This window comes from Aptenodytes patagonicus, chromosome 1, assembly GCF_965638725.1.
Source record: "Aptenodytes patagonicus chromosome 1, bAptPat1.pri.cur, whole genome shotgun sequence".
Taxonomy (NCBI): domain Eukaryota; kingdom Metazoa; phylum Chordata; class Aves; order Sphenisciformes; family Spheniscidae; genus Aptenodytes; species Aptenodytes patagonicus.
Genome location: NC_134949.1, coordinates 139,000,076 through 139,022,444, shown reverse-complemented (window position 1 = coordinate 139,022,444; position 22,369 = coordinate 139,000,076). Strand labels below are relative to the sequence as shown.

Here is a 22,369-nt window from a genome sequence, read left to right as displayed (position 1 = left end):
AGTTGAGTAGCCCATTTTAGAACAGACAGGCTCAAAGGCATGACCGAGAAAGCTACTAATATAACCAGTCTTCAAATAAAAAGCACTCTCTAACACAGCTATAATAAATATTTTCTCTCATTCTTTATAGAGCTCAGTGTCATGGAGCTACAACTTGACAGCAGAAGGACATGGTACAGAGACTGGAGAGGCAGGTTACCAACACATTACAAGTAACTCCAGGCATGAGCAAGGAAGCCCTGAAGGAGTTCTTCAACCCTGTAACTTGTACACCCAGTTTCAGCTTCATGACAAAATAAAACCCACACAGAAGCTGCCAGGCAGGGGAGTGGGAAGAGAAGGGCAGCTTCTAATGGAAACACATTAACCTCAAAAAAACCTGCTCGGGAGTAGAGTATACTCACTTTAAAGAGACCAACCGAAAATTACCCTTTCCTAAATATCTGAATACTCACTAAGGAAACAATGAAAAGGTAAAAATCCTAGCACAAAGAAATGGGGTCAATATTACAGAGTGTCACTGCAAGTGTCACCAAGGTTCAGAAGGGCGAGCAAAACACATTCTACTTCCTTGTTAAAAACTCCATTTCAGATATAAAAGATCAGCATTATACAATTGCTTAGTGGAGGAAAAAAGGTCGAATTAATGAATGAGACCAGAGAACACATTTCCTTTCTCTCTCTCTATTTTGTAAAATAAAAGTCCCTTTAAAAATAATTTCTGATACCTTAACTTGTATGTTCTGGTTTTAGACCTACTGTCTATTTCTGCATACCACACACGTTATGCATGTCTACTACACGCACACATATGTATTGCTGAAAACATTTTTAAAGGGATTATATTTAAAAAAAGAGCTTTTATTTTACAGTTTAATGAGGCGTTGCTCTCCCTCCACTTACTCAAAATTTTCCTCTGATGTCCACCAGACAGTTTGCTTAGATTTTCTAAAAAATTTTCACATTGTCTGAAAGGCTGCAGAAGTCCAAATGACCTACTAAAAACATGTGGGCTGACAATACAGAAATTGCGAAGTTTTCTACACAGTACCGCAGAGCAATTAAGGACTATGAAATGCAGTGCTCAGTCCTGCAATAATTGGTGTGTGTAAGCAGTTGTATCCTCCTAGTCATTCCATCAACTTCAGTGAACTACTTGTACAGGGAATTTATTACTGTACAATAGTTTTTAAAGGATCAGCCCTCAGCTGTTCAGTTAAGGAGGTTTTAAAGTACATCGGATCTTTCCTTCTGCAGGGAAAAATACTGGCGATATCTCACAGCAAGCTAACACAAATCCTAACTTCTTCTAGGACTTCAGTTTAGCTTTAGCATTCTGTACATGTACAAAACACCAGTAATACACCAGGTTTTGGTTTTGAATTAACCGTCATTATTTGTGACAACCTGTTCATGAGAACTGATCAACTCAAATTCAAAACCATAGGCCTTCAGGTGCTTTCAGTTTGAAAGTACAGATCCCACAGAGTCAAAGAAAGGTAAATAGATAAAAGTACACCACAGAGCATTATGAATTGACTGAAGGTCGCAAAATGAAGAAGCTGCGTGGGAACAGAGGAAAACAACTGAGCGTATGCCCTTTTGTACATACGCAACAGTAAATTTCAGGTAGTTCCACTTACAAGTACTTTTTTCCATGAAATGAATTGTATAGAAAATATTCAACTAAATTTTAGAAGTAGCCTCCTCTAAAATGAAAGTGAAGCATTAAAAAATTTGCTGAAAGCTACCCTGAGACATGTATGCAGCTTTTTGGTGGGTAAATTTTAGATATTTTTTATTCAAGACAGTTAACGTGGTAGTTATGAATTACAGGCATTTTTCCATCTATATTTCTCTAATTCTACCCAGGAAGGAGAATAACTCAGGTCATCTTAGAGGGACTTTTAAAGGAGGAACAGGTTACATTTTGTCTTTGTGCTTGATACTACAATAAAATCGAGACATAGGACATTAGGGAAGGATAAAGAAAACACTAAGATTTGCACCTTACCTTCTTCTATCTATAGTTATTAGGTGTTCATTGGGCCAGTGATTTGGCAACGGCTGACGACAGTGTATGAACCATGCCTCTGAAGTGCCATGGCCACGTAATGTAGACAACATGACAGCAACATGCAGTAAGATGGGCAGTCTGCTCACATGCTGGCAGGGTCCTGGGGACAGCATGATAAGGAAGCTTGGGGCAAGGCAACAAAAACCAAAAAGACCTTTCAAGCAACCAAAAAGCTGATAAACACAGGTGGCAAAAGGAAAGCTGGATGACACGGTGCTCTTGGCTCCAAGTAGGAAGAGAATCATTTTCAGCCAAAAGGATAAAAAGGAGTTTCATTTGCTTTGGGCTATCAATTAATAAGTAAATACAGACAGATAAATCAGACTGCCTAAACTCACCTAAGCATGTCTAAAAGGGAAACCAAGGCTTAGCTAAACTTCTTACCATGAACCAGCCAAAATAATGGCAATAACTTGTAACCATAAGCAATGGTTATGAAAGTTATGAAAGAAGTTTCTGTTTTAGAGACCGTTTCTGTTGGAAGCTGTTTTGAATCAGGGTTTTTGATAATACTGGCCTATAGCCTCTGGGAAGGCGAATGCAAGTTCTCTGGAAGAACGAATACTAAATTAAACTTTCAAAGGGTGCAGTGAGTCCCCATGCAGTGGGAAATGGAGAAATCAAGGTTTTGTGAAGCAGCAGATACATACACTCAACACCTTGCACAGTCTTGAATGCCTTGTGATGCATTTATTTCTCTCAATATTCCCAGTCCAAAAAAAAAAAAAAATCAGAAGTCATTACCACCTTCTGTAAAGATGACAGGTTGGCCTTGTTCCTTCTCCCTGAGTGGGAGGTACCAATGTTATTTTTAAAAATGTATGCTCTACTTGTTTCTTCCCTTCCACCCCTCACCACCTCCCATCACAACCATCAGCACTAAGTATCCATCACTGAAGGAGGAGTCTGAAGTCAGAGTGAGTAAATAACTCATCCTATTACATGATGGTAGTTTACTTGCATCTTTGTCTTTTCCAAGGGTAACAATGACTACAGTGTCTATATATAAACAATAATATATTTCATGTGGCTGTAACAGAGCCAAAAAATGAGGATTAAGAGATTCACGTATACTTGTCTCTTTCCAACTCTGAAGAGAACAACATGTGCTGATCATAAACCTAAACTGCTCTAATATATTCTGTCATAATTTTACTAACAGCGCCAGTGAAATTCTAGTAGAGTAAATAATTAGGTGACGGCAGGAAATGGGGGACCCTTTAAGGACTCTGTCTCCACCATCAGCTTCCCAAATAGTTCCCAAAAAGTTCTAGGAGGGAATTGCAGCACTTACAGACACTGAATACAAAGATACCTAATTAGTCAAATACTACTTCCAATAGCAAATAGTTTGCCATTCCAGTTGATATGCACTTTATAAAAGCATGAAAGCCATTATAGGAAAGCTGTTAAATGGTCTACATATGATACTTCAGAAAAAAACAGCACTTCTGTACATAGAAGTAAAACTCAAAAACAACAAAGAAAACCCAAACAAATAAGAAATCAACACCACCAAACAACCCCCCCACATACGCACATATACTTACTGTTAATAAATTACAGTGTTTGATCAGGACAGGAATATTCAGAGGTACACAGTACCATTAAGTCATGACAGCAGCAGTTAGAACAGCTAGTCTTACAATCCCCGATAGCTTTTCTTTTTCCCACATGTCCCTCTTGCTCTCATCTTCATTCTTACTTACTGTTAATGTTACTTAACATTAATACAAACTGAAAGACAATCAGTAGATGTAGTCCGGATACAGGCTGGATCATTCTAATGGGGTAAATGGAGTATTTGGCAGACTAAGCTTGAATGCAAGCACAACCCTTCACAATTACAATTATTAAATGCTGTAGTTACACCACAGGCATTCAGAATACTGTTTCTCTTATATCCTTTTTTGCAAACAAACATTAAAAACATCAAAATCAGATAATGTTTCCTAAAGTTGAGGGAAACCATCTCAGGGCTATGTAATCAAATTGCAAGAAACGTGGAAATATCAACAAGCATTCTCACACTAGCTTCAAACAGCAGCAGGACTGAACTGCAGTTCAGTTTCTAGGAGCTTGTGTTTTCTGTTATTGTGTTTTAAGAATTCTAACGTCCTGTCGGGAAAAATCAGATATACAGCTGTACTCTCTGTAAATCCAAAACTGTAGAAGTACGTTTTGAAAGACGTTTCTATGCAAATGCTGCTAAGCACCTCTACAGATTTTACCTACAGAGAAGAGTTTCTCACAGCAGCCTGCTCAAACAATTGCCAGAACAAGTGTAAAAAGGAATCAGACCAAAATACATGGATTACTAACATATCCACACATAAACAAGCTACAGAGAAAATAAAAACATCCGGAGCTTGGAAAGTTGCCAAGGAAAAAAAAAAAAAAAAAAGAAACTGACTTCAGGGAAGAGAAAGCACAAGGTCAGGACATCTTCTCTTTGCCTCCCAACCTTTTGGGACTAGGTTGGAGAAACACCGTCAATCATCTAATCCTGCCAATTCTTTAAATCCTTATGGAAACTACTTTAAGAGGCTATTGCCAAAACCACATTGACTTCCCTGTGAAATAATATATAAGTAAGTCCTGAAGAAACTGAAGCTGCTTTAAAGAATTATGATATTACAGCTCCAAAGAAGTTATATCTTTGAAAATATAACTTCTAGATTGCACATTCAGTCCTTGTTTCAATCTCTGATTAAGTTCTCCTCCTCCTCATGGCTTGGAGCCTCAGGAAGGGAAAAAAAAGAAGTGTTTAGTTTCCTTTTTAGCATAAAAATGTATTTTTTTTTAAACTTATAATTTAAACAATGGCATATTTTAAACAGAAATACTCTACGGAGGTTTTCTTAAGAATACAAAAGACAAACCTGAGCAAAAAGAAGAAATAATTGAGTCTCCTTAGTGTATCAATTTATACCACCTACACTATCTCTATCAGTGAAGCAATATTATGTGTATTTAAATAAGAATATTTCTTTTTATGTTTTTTTAAACATCAGCAATTACAATGCATACTAAAGAATGAAAAGTAATACATTTTGTTTTCAGACTCTTAAATTTTCACCAGTTCTATCAATATATAATTACAATTAAGCCACTGCCTTTTCAGAAGTTTACTTTTTACTAATAACTTGGTGCAATATAAAGTACCAGTCACTAAAAGCTTAACACTGAAGCTTCACATTACCATGTGTCCACTGCACGACTGCCGCACGCATTTAAAACCCTCTCAGTTTTGCATAGTTCATATGCTGGTTCCCACAAAACATCCAACAGCTGACAGCCCCAAACAGCAACCCTTCTTTCCTCTCTGTTTCCGTCCCCCCCAATAATCCCCCCTCAAAGCCTGCCATCAAAACATATCCAACAAACTGATCACGACAGGACAGCCAACACCACACTTGCCCCTATGACAAACATACGGGATCCATTCTGCTGACTGCAGTGAGCACAGCACCTTTCCCATTCAGCTGAGAATATCACCAGTTCCCTGCGACAGGGAATGGGAAAGAGCCGCTGTCACTGCCAGGGAGTCTCACATCACTTCCAGGCCAAACACCCAGGGCAGCTGCCTCACTGGGAGCTCCCCCCACCTCCTCTGAAGCCAGACGAACAGGTTGAGGCGTGACATTACTTGTAATCATGCTCTGGGCATCCAGGACGGCCCAGAGCACTGCTGCTGTTCTGTGCTGAATTCCCTTTGAAGGGTGAACACTGCCAAGTCAGAGACTATTGACTGGTACAAGACCATCTTGGTGGATCTGTGTCTTCGGGGGGGAGATGGACTGGGAGTGGGAGAAAGACTTTGTTTTACTAGTTTTGCTTTCACCATTGTAAGAGTAATAACAGCAACAATAATAAATAATAACACATCAGTGATGCTATGTTTCTCCCCACAAAATCCTCATTGCTGTTGACAGAAACAAAAGCTCAAAGAGACAACATTTTCACATGGTGGAACCTATCTGAAAGTTTCTTTCACCAATTATAGTCTCTTGTATTTCACCATAAGGATAACAACTTTCATGGTCACACCCAGAACTCTGAATAAGAAACTAGTACTCCTGGCTCTCATTCCCAAGATGACATAACAGTTAGGATGCCATAATCTAAAACATTTCCTAAGAACAAATACACAGGCAGTATTCTACTAAGATTTCCAACAAAAAAGCTCAGTAATTGAATTGCAAATTCCTGCCGAGTATGTAAAAAACCCCGTAATAATTCACTGACCCATAAAGCAAGTTATCTTTTCAGGTACAGACAGAAATAACACCGCTTTCCCTAGTCTGCATATAACCTCAGTGCCTCGGCAGATGCCACAACTTTGAGAGGTGGCTACTTAGGCAAAGCTGACCCAGACATCACTTAATTAGTAGTATTCAGGGTACTTAGGAGAGCAGTGAAGGCGATAGGAACCTACAAGCCCTGAAGCAAAGGCGGGCACAGCGGTATCAGAGAGCACAGAGGCAAAGCAGGAGGGAAGGACAACAGGAGTTGGTCGGTTCTCTGACCTGACAGATACCAAGCAGCAGCCAGAGGCCCGGGCAAGCAGAAAGCGCTGCAGGAACCAAAGTTTGCCGGGACACGGCGAATATTCTCTTTTCCCTCCCAGGAGCCAAACTACGGCTGTAAAGGGCCCCTGTATTTGCAGAGGCCCAGACTTAGGACAGGTTTTAGGAAAGCACTAACAGGAGTGAGTAGGGTTGTGTGGGGTGCGTAGCAAGCACAAGGGTCTCAGCTTCACTCACGATTCCCTGAAGCCTCTGACTGGTTGTGAAGATTAAAACCAAACAAACAAAACATATAGAGAAGAAAATTAAATGACAAGCAACAGATAAGGATCTCCACCGTGTACCTATGATTCAGCATGAACATCCCTGACATCCTACAACTAATTTGCACTATTTAAAGATTGCATTCTGCTTGTGTAACAAGAAATCCAAGTTGCTGTTCTGACCTGAGGCAGCAGTACAGTTACATAAAGCCCCTGTCCTGTTTCATTGATTCTAAAACTCAAGCTATACACCACAATTTCAAAAATAAGTACCACCACACTTCTTGCTAATTTTAAAATAAATTTACCTCCCCAATTCTGCTAGCAATATTGGCAAGTCCTCTGGAGTACAGACAAGCCTGAAGGTTGTCACACACAGCACATTCAGTTTACCAGTATAATGTGACGCAATCCCACATAGAATTGGGTTTGTAAATTAAAACTGGCAAGCATGGCTTTGCACCACAGTTTCCTGCTTTCTACATTTTCATCTGCTATCAGCAAAATCTAACTGTCTCAGATGCTGTCACACTTACAAACACAGTTTTACACTGCGGAGCATGGTTAGACAAGGAATTTATTAAAATAAGACCAGAAAAAAAAAATCAAAAGCCTCTTAATGGTATTTAAAAAAAACCCTAATATACTACACATCATCCACATTCCCTTTATTTTCTGGTTATAAAATTAAGGATTTTGGATTTCAAGTTGATGTTTTCAAGCTAGAAAGATATCAAAGACCAACTTTATGCCATGCAAATGAACTACACTGCAATCACAGCTGCTATCTCCTCTTTTTCAACTAAATAACTGAGGAGTAAAACAGACAACCAGGAACAGTACGTAATTCTCCACTCATACTTCTATTTCTCTACCGAAAAACTGAAAGAAAAAAGACAACAACCAGATATGCATTTCATACATTTCTTACGATAAATTCAGCGTCACTATCTCTAACAAAAGTAGATATCTACAAAGGCTGACAGAAGTAAATTAGATCTGAAAGAGCGTCCAAAGAATTTTCTCATATTTAGACAAACTTCTCCCACAAAATATTCCAAGTGACCATAGCTGCAGACTAATAGGCAGTGAAAACGGAAAGAGAAAAGACATTTCAAATACCTCTTCTGTTACACCTTGCATATTGAATTGCAGAGCATAAGAAGGGTATGAATCTGTGTTTTTTCGTGTCTGTATGTATAAAAATATATAAAATTCAGAGCAGTTGTTTTGCAGATTCAAGAACAGGAAGCACCTCTGATACAACTTCACAGTGAAAGTCCCCTGAAAAAAATAGCTGCACATGTACTGCATACATATCACTGCTACCTCCCCTTTCCTCTTTCTTTCTCACATCTGTCTCCAGACAACTCTTCAGTGGTCTCCTAATTTGCATTTATTCTGTGAAATTTAAAACCACTTTTGCTACAGGCAACTCCAAATGTCTTTTCCACATCACAACCTAGTACTCCCTTGAAATTTTTTTTTTATTTTCTTAAGTAACACTTTGTATTAATGCCTTTTCATAAACATTCCAATATATTGCATTTCCCTAATTTTTCCATTTCTGATTTGTACATCTTTTCTTCCAAACTCTTTTCTCTGCAAACTGCACTTCCAGAATCTATGCACACGTGCTAACCGAGACCACGCAGGCCTCTCTACTGTGTTAATTCAGTGGTTTCAATTCAGCCCAAACATTCAATTTTTGCAAAACCCAACAGTTTCTTTGGAATGTTGTCATGAATTTATTCAAAAGAAAATCAAATCACAGGAAGGAAAAGCTATTTTCCATAAGAAATTATTCCCTCCACTTGAAGGTAGAATGCAAAGTACCTCAAGAATTTCACCAGTGATTTTTACCGCTGAATAACTTCCTCAAGTAACTATTCTTACAACCAATTCTGATAAGGAATGGGAATTTGGAATTGCATTCGGCTCCACCATTCATCTGTAGCATCCCTTTTTGCCTGCCTCCCAATTACCTTGCTGACACAACAGAATAGCAATGGGGCATGAATTGATTGCTGGTAAGCTCGACTTTGCATGCACTTGTTAAAAAATTTTCCATAACTGAAAGAGAAAGTTTACAATTACTTATAATCTCAGCAGACAGAATGATTACGCTCAACAAGCTTTCTAATGGGACTGCTGTTACGTTTGGCTATAGCCCTCCAGATACAAGGAGATTTACACAAGAAAAACTGAAGAAAAATAAAGGGTTTCACTCAAGATATTAATAAACTAACTATACTTTTAGGAAGTTTGTACCTTCCACTCCATGTTACCTAATTAGAGAGGGAATGCTCAACTATGAAAAACATTTGACTTTGCATTCAAACTGAGAATGAGGAAGAATTTAATGTGGATTTTAGTTCTGTAGAGAACAGCCCTGGATGCTGATTTTAAAAAAAAAAAAAAAAAAAAAGCTGGGCGGGGGGGAAGCAAAGAGCAGGTAGTGATATTTTATGAGAACACAAAATCCAAAACATTTATTTTTGGCTTAGAACTTTCTATTGAGAAAAAGCTATTTATTTTTCAATTATATGACAGGATGCCACAGTTTGAAGTCATTTTAGAAAGAAGAGGACTTAAAAATTAGCTACTAAAGGGGAGAACTTGCAAACCTTCATACTTAGATTATGATATTTTCTTAAGAGAAATTCATAGGCCGCGTTTGTTTAGGACACTAAATCCAACATCTCCTAAAATCAGCAGCAGATTTCAAATATCAGCCAGGAGAAAGCTTAGAGGAAGTCTGATTTTGTCCCACAGAACTTCACAGTTCATCAGAGTCCAAGCAGAAAAATATTATCAATACACAATGAGTCCCAAAATAGTTTCTTCCCCCCACCCCAGAGTGTGGATTTTCAGAGGTTAACAAGAAACAGGGTATCCATTTTCCTCCTTCACTCCCTTTCATCTCATTGAGGCTGTTACTTCCTCCTAATCATTGCCGTCTGACAGACACAGAGCTGTTCTTTCTTTTTGGCAATGACAACAACAAGGATTAGGATGCGAGTATGTTTGCCCCCACAGGAACACCTGAGGCTCCCATGTCCCGTCCCTGTCCCCTGCTACGGGCTCGGTAAGTTTGCCATTGAACCACTTCTCAAATTACCTCGACATATGCAGTGTTACTGAAGCAAAATGAAATAACTTCATTATGTGCATATGTCTAAACACAGAACAGGCTCACACGGTTAGAAGAAGAAAAAAAAGATACTTATACCCTTGGAAAGGGGAAAGTCCCAAAGATCCTCTGAAGCTGTAGTAACAGATTAACGTAAAACCTATTTATGTAATTTATTGTAGTTCTTGCTCTCTTTTCCATAGTGGAGAGACAAGTTTATGGAGGTTTATAGAAACTAACAGCCTAGGTCTGCAATGACAAATCAAGGAGGCCCAGAGGTACTAACAGCTAGTCTCATATGTGCAGACATACACTCACACACAGATGCCCAGTAAAAAAGATATATATTTCTAAAACTCTAATGGCTTTCCTAAAACCAGTATTACTGCAAGTTATTTGGTACACTACATGAAATATAAAGTAATGATTTTTTTTTTTCTTTTTTTAAGTCTTTATAGGCAACTGTTTGGAAAAATCCACTTTAATTATTCTCAACTAGTTTAGCCAGGAATAAGTAAGTATTCACAAAAAGCTTCTATAAAACATAAGAAAGCACTCTGGAGAAGAAGCAGCAGTTACAGAAAAGAGAAAATATTGCAAATGCCATGACATACAAGGTGTTCTAGAATAAGCACTTTGTTCCCAGATCACACAGTCAAACATAATCACTGAACAGCAGAGAAATGTAGGGGTAGGTACTTTTATTTTCAGGATATCAAAACTACATTGTCTTTGCAAAGAAAGTAATCTTTTCTTTGTAACATAGCCTCAATAGAACATTGTATTGCAATATATTATGGTTTTGGGTATAAGAAATATTATGATATAAAGGGTGATATTTAGCCTAAACAGCACAGTACACAAAACGTATACACACAACACAAGAACAGTTCCACTTTGTACTCACTCTTACAAAGTTGTCAGGGAACAAACCTCTTCTGCCTTTGAGCTGTCCTTCCCACCAGCCTCCATCATCTTTCTTGATATTGGTGATTATGTCACCTACAGTGATCGTCAGCTCATCATCATGTTGAGCTTTGTAGTCAAACTCCACTATCGCCTCCACTAAAAGAGAAACACACATATGCATAATTATTGACTACATTTACGTTTCCATGCCTTTGAAAGGAGTAAGAAAACACCAATCCAATTATATATTCTCAGTGAAAGTACTACATTCAGCTTAACCAAGAGATCACACAAATAGGCAACAGGTAGGTAACATTTTGTGGGTAACTGCTACAAGAGAGGCCAAAGGAAAAAAAAACACAGGAATGCCCATCATGGTTAAGGCAACAAATGGCACACATTTTTCTTTACTGTTTAAAGGAAATTAATTTGTGATGCTTCAGCAGTATCTACTCTGGCAGCATTACAAAGTTTATTTTTATTTCTCGGACGATGTTTTAGCTTTTGTTCACGAGACTTCTAAAGCATTTTATTTCTGGAAAGGTTCTCAAATCCATAAGCATCCCAAGCCGCTACACTTAACTTTGCTAAATACATCACTATTAACCTAAAAAGTATTTAACAAGAATTTTTTGCATCATGCTGAGTTTCACTGTTGTTTATACAGAAATGCAGAGCTTTGCTGCATGAACATGCTCTCGCAGGGTTTCACCAAAGGGAGAAAAATTTACTTTCACTTGTGATTATGCATCAGAGGATCTGAAGATGAAATACTCCTACTGCTCTGAATGTCTGCTATCAAACAGAGGCGTAAGTTTGCTACCATTATATGGTGTGTCTTTGTCTTTTCGTGGGAGGACTCCCTATCCCTTGAAACCATACACACAACGAAGTCCCTGTAGAGAATTAAGGAAGACATAAAGACAGAAAAAATCCTTTGGAGAATCAAAGATAATAGACCTGGGGTATTCAAATTTGGAAGCCATAGTTACATTTAGTGGTTCATCAAATATCTACTAGGAGGAGCCAGACTGGCAAGGGAAGTATAGTCATATTTGTAAAGCCTTACTCCTGTTTTCTTCAGTGGCAAACCATGCCCCAGGATGTTCCACCAAACATTTAGCACTTCAACCATCATAGAATCATTGAGGTTGGAAAAGACCTCTAAGATCATCGAGTCCAACCATCGACCCAACACCACCATGCCCACTAAACCATGTCCCTAAGTGCCTCATCTACATGTCTTTTAAATATAGAATCATAGAATCATCAAAACAGCTAAAAGAGAACTAGTAATAGGCATCTGCTTTCTGTAAAAATGACTGTGCTATGTAAACCCTGCAAGAGGTAGCCAACAAACAGGCAATACAGTTCACAAAGCAAAGCTAACCATTACACCACAGACAGTAAAAGGGTTCTGCCTAAATAACAGAAGCCCTGAGGACTAAATTCAATTAAGCTGACAGGAAAGCAGAGTTACTCCTTTCCACCCCCAAAATGTCACACAGACACAATGCTGAACGTCTCCCTGGCTCCCCCAGAGCCTGCAAGTCATAGCTAAGAGTGTTCTGACTTTTGGATGCATCCCAGACACAAGGCTACAACTGATAATATTCATCTATTGCTGCTTCTGTGAAGCCCAAAAACATTATAAAACCAGTTCACAAGAGGCCTGCTAAACTACATAATGAACAGCAAAAGAGAAAGAATGGCACCACACATTACAAGCTGACATGCAAATAGAACTTGAAAAATTTACTGCTGAAACTTAACTGAAAAATCAGAGTCATGCAGGCCAGGAGGGACCTCAGGTCTCTAGTTCAGCTTCCTGGTCAAAGCAGGACCAGCTCTGAGGTCAAGTCAGGTTGCTCAGGGCTTTGTCCACATGGGCCTTGAAAACCTCCAAGGACAAAAGTAGGGCATGCAGGACAACCTGCTCCACTGCTTGACTGGGAGAAAAGTTTTCTTTCTACAGTCCATTGGAACCTTTCTTGTTTCAATTTACATCCATTGGTCTTGTTGTCCCACCACGCACTGCTGTGAAGAGCCTGACTCCATCTTCTTGATAACCTCCTTGGTATCATAAGGTTGCTATTAGGACCTCCTGTCTTCTCTTCTCCAAGCTAGAAAATCAGAGTTCCTCTAGCCTCAGATCCCTCCACTCTTTAGCACATCAACTGTTCCACCAATTTCGTATCAACCACAGACTTGAGGAGAGTGCACTCCACTGCCTTCTCCAGTAATTGATAAAGACGTCAAACAGAACAGGTCCCAGGACCCACCACCTCCTGGTGGTACTCCATTTATTATCACCTTGCAAGTAGAGTACAACCCATTAAACAATACCCAAAACACACAACGTTTGGGGTTGGAAGGCACCTCTGTAGACCAAACCCCCTTTATTCAAAGCAGAGACAGCTAAAGCGCAGGTTGCTCAGGGCCTTATGCAGCCAGGTTTTGAATATCTTTAAGGATGGAAATCCCAATGTTCAATCACCCTTAAGGTGTCTACCAGGATCCCTGGGGTTCTCCTCACCAAAGCTGCTTTCCAGCCACTCAGCCTAGGGTTATTCCTCTCCAGGTGCAGGACTTGGCATTCCCCTTTGTTCATGAGGATCCTGTCAGCCCATTTCTCCAGCCTGTTGAGGCCTCTATGAACGGCAGCACAACCCTCTGGTGAGCCAAACTCTCTTCCAGTTTTGCGTCTTCTGCAAACTTGCTGAGAGTGCACTCTGCCCTGTCATCCAGGTCATTAGTGAAGACGCTGAGCAGCACTGGCCCTATTACCCACCCCTGTGGCACACTGCCAGTGACCAGCCTTCAGCTGGAGCTCATGCTGCTGATCACAACCCTTTGAGCCTGGCACTTCAGCCAGTTTTCAACCCACCTCACTGTCCATTTACCTGGTCTGCACTTCATCAGTTTGTCAATGAGGGCGATACGGGAGACTGTGAAAAGCTTTGCTGAAGTCAATATAAACAGCGTCCACTGCACTCCCCTCCTCCACCAAGCCAGTGATCTCATCATAGAAAAATAACGGATTGGTCAGACTTGACTTCCCCTCCATAAATACATGCTGACTACTCCCAACCAGCTTCTTGTCCTTCATATGTTTGGAAATGGCTTCCAGGAGGATTATTTGCTCCATCACCTTCCAAGGGGTCAACATGAGGCTGACCAGCCTGTAGTTCTCAGCAAAAAGGCAGCTTCTTGCTCTTTCTGAAGACAGGAGTTACATTTGCTTTCTTCCTGTCTTAAGGAACCTCTCCCAATCACGATGATGGTGGATCATGGATGAGGGGATTGAGTGCACCCTCAGTCAGTTTGCAGATGACACCAAGTTGGGAGGGAGTGTTGATCTGCTCGAGGGTAGGAAGGCTCTGCAGAGGGACCTGGACAGGCTGGATCGATGGGCCCAGGCCAATTGTATGAGGTTCAACAAGGCCAAGTGCCGGGTCCTGCACTTCGGCCACAACAACCCCATGCAGCGCTACAGGCTTGGGGAAGAGTGGCTGGAAAGCTGCCTGGCGGAAAAGGACCTGGGGGTGTTGGTCGACAGCCAGCTGAACATGAGCCGGCAGTGTGCCCAGGCGGCCAAGAAGGCCAAGGGCATCCTGGCTTGTATCAGAAATAGTGTGGCCAGCAGGAGTAGGGAAGTGATCGTCCCCCTGTACTCGGCACTGGTGAGGCCACACCTCGAATACTGTGTTCAGTTTTGGGCCCCTCACTACAAGAAGGACATTGAGGTGCTGGAGCGTGTCCAGAGGAGGGCAACGAAGCTGGTGAGGGGTCTGGAGAACAAGTCTTATGAGGAGCGGCTAAGGGAACTGGGGTTGTTTAGCCTGGAGTTTTCTCCAGGCTGAGGGGAGACCTCATCGCTCTCTACAACTACCTGCAAGGAGGTTGTAGCGAGGTGGGTGTCGGTCTCTTCTCCCAAGTAACAAGTGATAGGATGAGAGGAAATGGCCTCAAGTTGCGGCAGGGGAGGTTTAGATTGGACATGAGGAAAAATTTCTTCACCGAAAGGGTTATCAAAAGCATTAGAAGAGGCTGCTCAGGGAAGTGGTTGAGTCCCCATCCCTGGAGGTATTTAAAAGACAAGTAGATGAGGCACTTAGGGACATGGTTTAGTGGGTGGTGGTGTTGGGTCGACGGTTGGACTCGATGATCTTAGAGGTCTTTTCCAACCTCAATGATTCTATGATTCTATGATGACCTTTCAAAGACTATCAAGAGTGGCCTCCCAATATCAGTTCGCTCCCTCAGCACATGGCCATGGCCTTGCACATGTCCAGTTTGTTTAAATATTCCCTAACCTGATTCTCCTCCACTGAGGGTAGGTCTGCCTTGCCCTGTACTTTCCCACTGGTTTCAGGGGCCTGGGATTGCTGAAGGCCATTATTACTATTAAAGACTGAGGTGAGTAAGGCATTAAGTACTTCTGTGACAAGGCTCTCATTCCCATTCAGCAGCAGACCCACACTTTTCCTAGTCTTCCTCTTGCTACTCATGTACCCATAAAAGCCTTTCTCGTTTTTCACATCTGTACTGGTTTCGGCTGGGATAGAGTTAATTTTCTTCATAGCAGCCTGCATGGTGCTATGTTTTGGATTTGTGACCAAAACAGTGTTGATAATACCCAGATGTTTTAGCTATTGCTGAAGGGTGCTTACACAGCCTCAAGGCCTTCTCTGTTTCTCACACTGCCCCGACTGTGAGCAGGCTGGGGCTGCACAAGAAGCTGGGAGGGGACACAGGCAGGACAGCTGACCCAAACTGATCAAAGGGATATTCCATGCCACATGACATCGTGCTCAGCAATGAAAGCTGGGCGGAAGAAGGAGGAAGCAGGGGACATTTGTAGTTACGGCACTTGTCTTCCCAAGTCACCTTTACGTTTGATGAAGCCCTACTTTTCTGGAGATGGCTGAACATCTGCCTGCCAATGGAGAGTAGAGAATGAACTCCTTATTTTGCTTTGCTTGCACGAGCAGCATTTGCTTTACCTATTAAACTGTCTTCATCTCAACCTTTTACCCTTTCAATTTGCTTCCCCATCCCTCTGTGGGGGAGTGAGCGAGCAGCTGTGTGGTGCTGAGCTGCACACTGGGGTTAACCCACAACAACATCCCTCACCACATTCAACTCCAGGTGGGCTTTAGTTTTCCTAACCCCATCCCTGCACACACAGACATTCTCTCTACCTTCATCTCAGGTCACTTCTCCCTGCTTTCACCTCTTGTACTCTTTATGTTTGATTTTTGTCAGAAGCTCCTTGTTCATCCATGAAGGCATCCTACCACCTCTGCTTGTTTTCCTGCTTGTCAGGATGGACCACTATTGAGCTTGGAGAAGGTGATCCCTGAAAACCAACCAGCTCAGCTGGATCCCTCTTTTCTCCACAACTGTCTCCAGTGGGATTCTTCCAAGCAGATCCCTGAACAGGCCAAAGTCTTCCCTCTTCAAGTCCACAGTTGCAATTCTGCTTTCTGCTTTTTCCCCTCCTCCTCTCTGGATCCTGAACTTTACCATCTCATGGTCAGTGCAGCCAAGGCTGCCCTCAGCCATCAGATTCCCACACAGTTCTCCCTTGTTTACAGGTATGAGATCCAGCAGTCAACACGCTCCAGAAACCTCCTGGATTGCTCACACCCAGAGCATAAGCAAACTACTCTATCCCTCCAGTAGATATCAGGGTGGTTGAAATCCTCCATGAGGGCCAGGTCCTGCCAACATGAGCCTTATTCCAGCTGTCTGAAGAAGGCCTCATCAACTACTTCTTCCTGGTTAGGTGGTTTGTACAGACACCCAACACAACATCCTCCACATTGGTGTGCCCTCTAACCCTAACCCACAAACTCTCAGGTGTTTCATCATCTGTCCCATAGCCAAGCTCCATGCATTTCAGCTGCTCTGCTGCATGAAGAGTAACTCCCCTTCCTTGCCTTCCTAGCCTGTCCTTCCCAAAGAACCTGTATCCATCTATTGCAGCACTCCAGTCATGTGAGCTATCCCATCATATCTTCATGATCCCAATGAAATCATAACTCTGCAACTGCATGCAGAGATGTAATTACTCTTCTTTGAACCCCACACTGTATGCATGACAGCACAGACATTTCAGAGACGCAACCAGCCATGCTGATTTCCCAGAAAGAGTACAAGAGTTTTCCCTGTAATTCTGAAAGGCACTTCCTTGTTTATACGGATACGCTTGGGAATGGCCCCCTTCAGTCCTGTATTGCTGATCACAGGGTCCTTACTGTTTGCATCACCCCGCACATTTTGTTTGCCAACTTTGTCCGCTGCTTCTTCACAAGATTGGTTGGTCATCTTCTCCCTCCCCCATCATCACTATTTTAAAGCTCTCCTCACCTGGTTGGCCAGCCTGTTAGCAAAGATGCTTTTGCCCCACTTAGTCAGGTGGATCCCATCTTTTCCAAGCAATCCTCAGAGGGTCTCATGATCATAAAACTAAAACTCTGCTGCTGACACCAGCTATGCAACCAACTGTTACCAGCTGGATCTGTCCACTCCTCCTCATATCCTTCCCTCTCACTGAAAGGATCAAGGAGAAAACCACCAAGGCTCCCATGCCCTTGACCATCACCCCAGAGCCATATAGTCACAACTGATTCTTTCCAGATCATTCCTGGCAATATCATTGAAGCCTACATGGAAGAGCAGCAGTGGGTAGTAGTCTGAGGGCCAGACAAACCTTGGCAGTCTTTCCACAACATTCCAGATCCAAGCCCCTGGCAAGTTCAGGTCAGTAGATGGGAGTCTCCATCCCCCACAGCAGAGAATTTCCCTACTATTACACTTGCCACTTTCTCCTGGTGCTCCTGCATGGCTCAGGTTTAGCCAGCTTGGGTGTTTCACTGGGAGCACCCAGACCCTTATCACCTACAAGAGCACTGAATCTGTTCTATAATTGCAGATCTTGAGGTGGAGCCAGAGCCTTCCTTCTGGTGTCAGAAGTTATAAGCTTCAGGCTTCCAAGACTTGGCATTCAGGAGTCTCCAATCCCACCCCAAGAGGCACAGACTCTGCCTGCCCCTCATTCAGCAAAGTCGGGGGTTTGGGCTCTTGAAGGCTCAGGGACTTGGAGAAGATCTGGAAAGATCTGGAAAGCTCAAAGAAGATCTTTGAGCTCAACCATCCAACCAATTTTTAAACCCACCTAGTTGCCCTGCAGCATACCACCACAACTACTGAGTCACTCCACACCACCTTTGGCGGAGTTTCTGGACCCCTTCTGTGCCAACTGCTACACAAACTAGAGAATCTGTTGAACTTGAACTATCCATTTCAGTTAGAGAAAATACAAAAAAAAAAAAAAAAAGAAAAAAGAGACATATTTCTAAAATATGAACTAAAATCCCTAAAAATACTATCGATATTATCCACATATGCGTACTTTACCCCAGAGAAACGAGTAAAGTTGGTTCAGAAGTTGTATTTACACAATAGCTCTCCAAAGACTGGATTCAGGCAGCGGCACCAAGGTACACACACTACTTTAAGTCTCGCACCAATGAAAATGTGTATCTATCTCCACAAAACACAACAGCACGCAGGCTCAAAAAAGGCAAAACTCAGACTATTTAGCAGGGTACTTCCAATTCAGTTGAGCCCCAGGAAAGACCTTTTGAGAGCAAGGCCCTGTATCCTTCATTTTTAAGCAGCCTACTAGGATGCACTTGCTCTCAGGACTCACAGCTTATACACTGCTTTTTGTATGGGCCAAGTCATTTCTCCTCCCTACTTGGGAAGCTTTTAAATCCTATTCTCATTTTGCTGTGGATGCAATTACATACTGGTTTGCTCTGAGTTCTCCCTAAGCAACCAGGAGGTGGTTAGAGAGCTGTAAGGGGGGGATGGCAATGGAGCAGGGCTTCGGGCTGGCTCCAACTACTGATTCTTCAAACACACTTCAACATTCAGACTGCAGCAAGATGTACTGAAGGAAGGCGAACAACACTCCCACTCTCTAAGTCCCACATTAAAAGAGTTCTAGTACCTGTTGCCGTGCTTGCAGTTTTCCCTTAAGAAGGCTGTAAAACTGACATGATTCTTGACAGTTTCATTTTCTTATTAATTATGTTCGCTCTTAAGAAGAGAGACCAAAAGGTAGGACAGGGCTGTTGAGGTGACTCTACAGCTGCTTGGGTAGGCTGGAGGCACTGGAGTTATCTTCCTGAAATTTGTCTGCCTTGCACTAATTCATATACAGACAGCTGCAGCTGTTCAACCACTTTTGTTTTACTGGAAGTTTAATTAAACAAACAAAAAACCCCTTTACTGTGCAGGCTCTGTCTATAAAAGTTTCCACTTATTAAAAAAACACATATAAATATTTTTAAAAGCTGTCTCCTCTCAGAGAATTTGATTACTGTAACATAAGTGTGTGTAAACTGTCAGAGACATATGAGTCACCAAAAATGGACCACACAATCAAGATGTTTATAAACTCTTCAAAGGAAACCAAGAGCACAGTTTGGAAAAAGGAGTAAGAGCACACCTAACAAATGTGCAGATTGTGACAAACTGACGGGAAGGTACTTCTGAGATCACTCAAAATTCTCATTTATCACACTACTGAAGCTTGCAGAGCATATGACAGCCTAAAAGCACTTTATAATTTATAGGTCCATGCAGTTACAGTTTTTAAATCAAGCTTATTTTCTAAAGCATGCTAAACCACACCACCTTTTCAAACTGTGTTTTGAAAAATTCATTCTGCTGGTCAAACAATCTTTTCTGTTTCTTTTGAGGTGAAATTTTGTCTTCATGGAAGCTGGATTGATACTGGAGACAATACTGATCCAGATATGCTAAGAAAAAAAGCAGATCTGAGTTTTGCTCCACATCTGTAAGTACAACATACCTCATTCCTTAAGTGCTGTGCTAGATTTCTCCTCAGGACCTGGACTAAAACAGTGTCCCAGTTTGCACAATAATTTATGATGTGACAAAACACTCCATGGACAGTGAGCTCAAACTAATTTTATTTGTTAACCAACAAAGGCTGGTCTTAGGCCCAGCTCTGCCAAGGTAAACAGCTTGTTACGTTAACAGCCAAAACCCAAATCCCTTTTAAGCCAAAAGCAAAATAAAACAGCAAAATTGGGGCAGACAGACCTGGCTTCTCTTTTTGGTGCATTTTTCTTTGAAATATTGTACTCCGTGATGCCTGAAAGTCAAACCTGCTCCAGCTTGCAAACTGTAGCTATTAGACTCTTTCTGTTGGAAGACGGCATTTTTCACGTTAGGAAAGAAATCCAATATCAAAAGCTATTCAAGTTATTTTGATCTAAAAGGGGAATGTTCATTCCCATGCCAACACAATCAGCTATTCCTAGCCTTATATTACCATCAATCCAAATTGTAACATAAAAACTGATGGAACAAAATCAAAGCTAGTTATTACCGACTCTGCTGGAGACTGGCACAGTACAACTCATTACTGCAATGTCAGGGACAAAGATTTTTTTAATTTAATGCTTAGTGGTTTGGGTTTAAAATACAAAATTTGAAATGTTAATGCTGTGAATCAGGAATTGAAATGTAACCTCTCGACTATATTTAAAATAAGTATATCTGGAAAAAAACCTGTTGATTAAAAGTTTAACTATTCCCACCTTTCATTCCCCAAATTAGTCTTACATACACACATGAAATTATTTTGTTGATAATTACAAACATTTTTCCTATTGATTAGTTTGTTTCCTTGCCACATTTTAAATTACAAGTAAAATCTAATCTCTTAAAACTGACCTAGTCAGAATAAGCATTTCTTTAATGCCACCAATATTTGAAGACAGAAGTGTCTCAGTTTATGCTATTTTCAATTATTGTACAGTGTCTTTCCAAGCAAGAAATGAATCAAGAAAAGAAACAGAGATTTGCTACTGTGCAACAAAAACTACGTTATTAAATCAGTTTCTGGTGACATCTGAAGTGTGTAGGCACAATGGAAATGTTATTAAGGTCTTTGGCGCTATTCCACTCAAGTAACAGCATCCATATGGCAACACCACCTTCTGCAGCAGCATGGTTTCACACACAAATGCAGACCTTAAAACTAGCATATACAGTTAGACGTGGCAGTCAAAGAGTTAAGAGCATCTCTACTGTAAGTTTTATGTTTTCACTTTTGTTAGTCACTCAGCTTCATGTGAATGATAAACACACATGTTGCATTGGCTTACTCAAAAAAACAGAACTGAAACTAGACAAACTACCTTCAAATATTCTACACTAGAGCTTTAAATTAAAGTTCAAATTACATTTCCTCAGAAGAGAGTGCAACAGAGCTTTTCTCTTTTGCATAAAGATAACTGTTCAGAAGTAACAAAGACTAACAGCACGAACAGGCATCACACAACAATCCTACTCTTATGTCACACTCTGCATAAGCCTCTACAGGAAGGTCTCAGTGACTACAGTAGGCTTCATGTCTCTACCACCTACAGTAGATTGATCAATTATCAAAACCTATTAATTGAGAAGTTGGAATGCACTGCATTTCTGTTACACCACATTTCTCTTATAAAACAGTTACAAAGATTCATTTTGTAGCAAATACTTAATAGTTTATCAACACTTTCATTATAAGTACATTTTATAACTGGTTAACAATCTGGCCATCAAATTCCATCTGCCTCAAAACTTGCTAGACGAGGTCTTACTTCAGAAGTGCTGTTCGCTTTGAGAGACCTGGTTATGAGCTGGTGAAAATACTAGGCTTTTAGTGCTTATGGGCATACTTTAAAAAAAAAAAAAAAGTATCTTTGCTACACAACAGGTTGCCATAAAACTCCTAGTAAGACATTAGGAGCCACTAGGAGGGAAAAAAATCAGTACCTTTTATTAGACCAAATGACAAAGCATGACTTACATTCTGAAATCAAATGGAAAAAAAAAAAAAAACAACCCACACCAAAACCAAAACCCAAACTACATTATATTCAATAGTACCAGTTTCCTAACCTAGACCTTGAGGGCCAGAAGACCAAATGTGACCTACAAGGCTGTTGTTTTCTGGACTCTAGGAACACTGAGCAGCTGGCAGGCCAATCACATGTGGGATGCTGTGGTACAAATGTGTTTGAGGGAGGAGGAGGAAGATAGATTCATATAAGATCTGGCAGAATTTATTACAGATGGCACAGCACTGACGAAAGGGGAATACACTGGTGTAACCGTTGAATGACCATCTGGGGCTCCAAAAGTCCTTCCTACCCAAAACCATCACAGCTATTGCAGGCATCAGCTATAACGTCTCTATGATGATTATAACTAAATGGTTGTTAGCATCTGGGAAGGAGCGTTCAGATGGGGCTCTTCTACCAGAGAAGAAAATAATCTGCAGCTGGTAAAGTCTCAACTCTCTCAATGTCATTACACTTTATAATTCTAGATGAAGGAGCCACTGAATAGCCCTTTGAGGCAT

At 41.1% G+C, this 22,369-nt stretch overlaps 1 protein-coding gene across 5 annotated transcripts in view; it reads right to left on the bottom strand.

Moving 5' to 3' along the window:
- SH3KBP1 (SH3 domain containing kinase binding protein 1) overlaps positions 1-22,369 on the bottom strand; it is a 247,382-nt gene that overhangs the window by 207,306 nt on the left and 17,707 nt on the right. For 3 of the 5 annotated variants that reach the window (XM_076356599.1, XM_076356606.1, XM_076356631.1), the window contains exon 2: positions 10,910-11,067. The exons of 1 other annotated variant lie outside the window; for it this stretch is intronic. In XM_076356599.1, coding sequence (XP_076212714.1) covers positions 10,910-11,067 — 158 coding nt within the window. The remainder of the gene's footprint in view (positions 1-10,909; positions 11,068-22,369) is intronic. One more of the 5 variants, XM_076356614.1, reaches the window with a different exon arrangement.